This window comes from Loa loa (genome assembly GCF_000183805.2).
Source record: "Loa loa unplaced genomic scaffold supercont3.1776, whole genome shotgun sequence".
NCBI lineage: Eukaryota > Metazoa > Nematoda > Chromadorea > Rhabditida > Onchocercidae > Loa > Loa loa.
In genome coordinates this window covers 1-1,130 of record NW_018109955.1, presented here as the reverse complement: position 1 = coordinate 1,130, position 1,130 = coordinate 1, and the positions used below count along the sequence as shown (strand labels likewise).

Here is a 1,130-nt window from a genome sequence, read left to right as displayed (position 1 = left end):
TGTGCTATTATCAACCATTATCGCATCTGTATCTTCTCCATTATCAACTATTATCATATTTGCATTTATAATATTATCAATTCAAAAATAACTTCAATGATTGTTTTATTATTTCTTTTACTTTTTACATATAATTTGTTCTATCCATTCATCATTACTATTTGATTATATTACACCACGTAATTGTTCAAATATTACCGCTTATTATGATTCATTAAATTTACAATGTCGTAATTGTAATAACAATAGGATTGCTAGTCCCAATCATTTACACTGTATTTGTCCATCAGATACCATTTCAACTTCTGATGGTACTTGTTTAAAATGTATATAACACTATGAATTGGTAAGCAATGATAAATGAGTTATACAAAAAGCAAGTAATATGATCAACTAACAAACTCCTTGCCTCTGAGTAAAAACTTCCTCAGTAATAAGAAATCATTGAAAAGTCCTGCAGAGCTTTTTAGTTTTGCAAATTCAGCAGAGTTTTTAGCATTTATTTATCTACCTGAAATGAATGAACAATGAAGTGATATCTAAGCAATGTTCATTCTAGACCCAAGGGAAGGAAATCCACAGTTGGAACATGTTTTGGCAGACACACGAAATCATCACATTGCCGGTCAAAGTTCAGCATGTCAACAAGATCGCTCGAATGACGAGTATCCCTCAGTAAAATTTAACATCTTGGACTATCCCAATGATGACATCTTCAACTATCTTAGCATCCCCGACGATGTTGTTGTTAATATCGAAGATATTAACATCGACAACTCTAATGGTAATATCTTCGAATGTTAGCATCGTCGACGATGGCAACTTCCTCGACGACTTCAAAATATTTTGCCATCAATGAAAACTGTCTGCTTGCAGTATATCAAAATTATTTATCTCTTCTCTCCGTAAAATTTATTTAGTAAGTAAATAGTTTTTATAAAAAATAAATAGTTTTAAAAAATAAATAGTTTTTAGCTCTATCGTATATTCATTATGCTATTGTCATATCTTTATGCTATTGTCATATATTGATTAATTCAAATTAGTTCACTTTAAATTGCAAAAATGACAACAGTAGTCATTTTATCCCTAGTTTTTTTTTTTAATTACCAAAAAAGCTTTCGTTTTCA

General features: G+C 29.7%; 1 protein-coding gene across 1 annotated transcript; it reads left to right on the top strand.

Moving 5' to 3' along the window:
- Positions 1-546: 546 nt before the first annotated feature.
- On the top strand, positions 547-897 carry LOAG_19119 (hypothetical protein; the record flags this gene model as incomplete). The annotated part of the gene is made up of 1 exon (XM_020451773.1): positions 547-897. The coding sequence occupies one exon, from the start codon at positions 547-549 to the stop codon at positions 802-804; it is 258 nt and encodes an 85-aa protein (XP_020304422.1). The 3' UTR covers positions 805-897.
- Between the last annotated feature and the right edge of the window lie 233 nt (positions 898-1,130).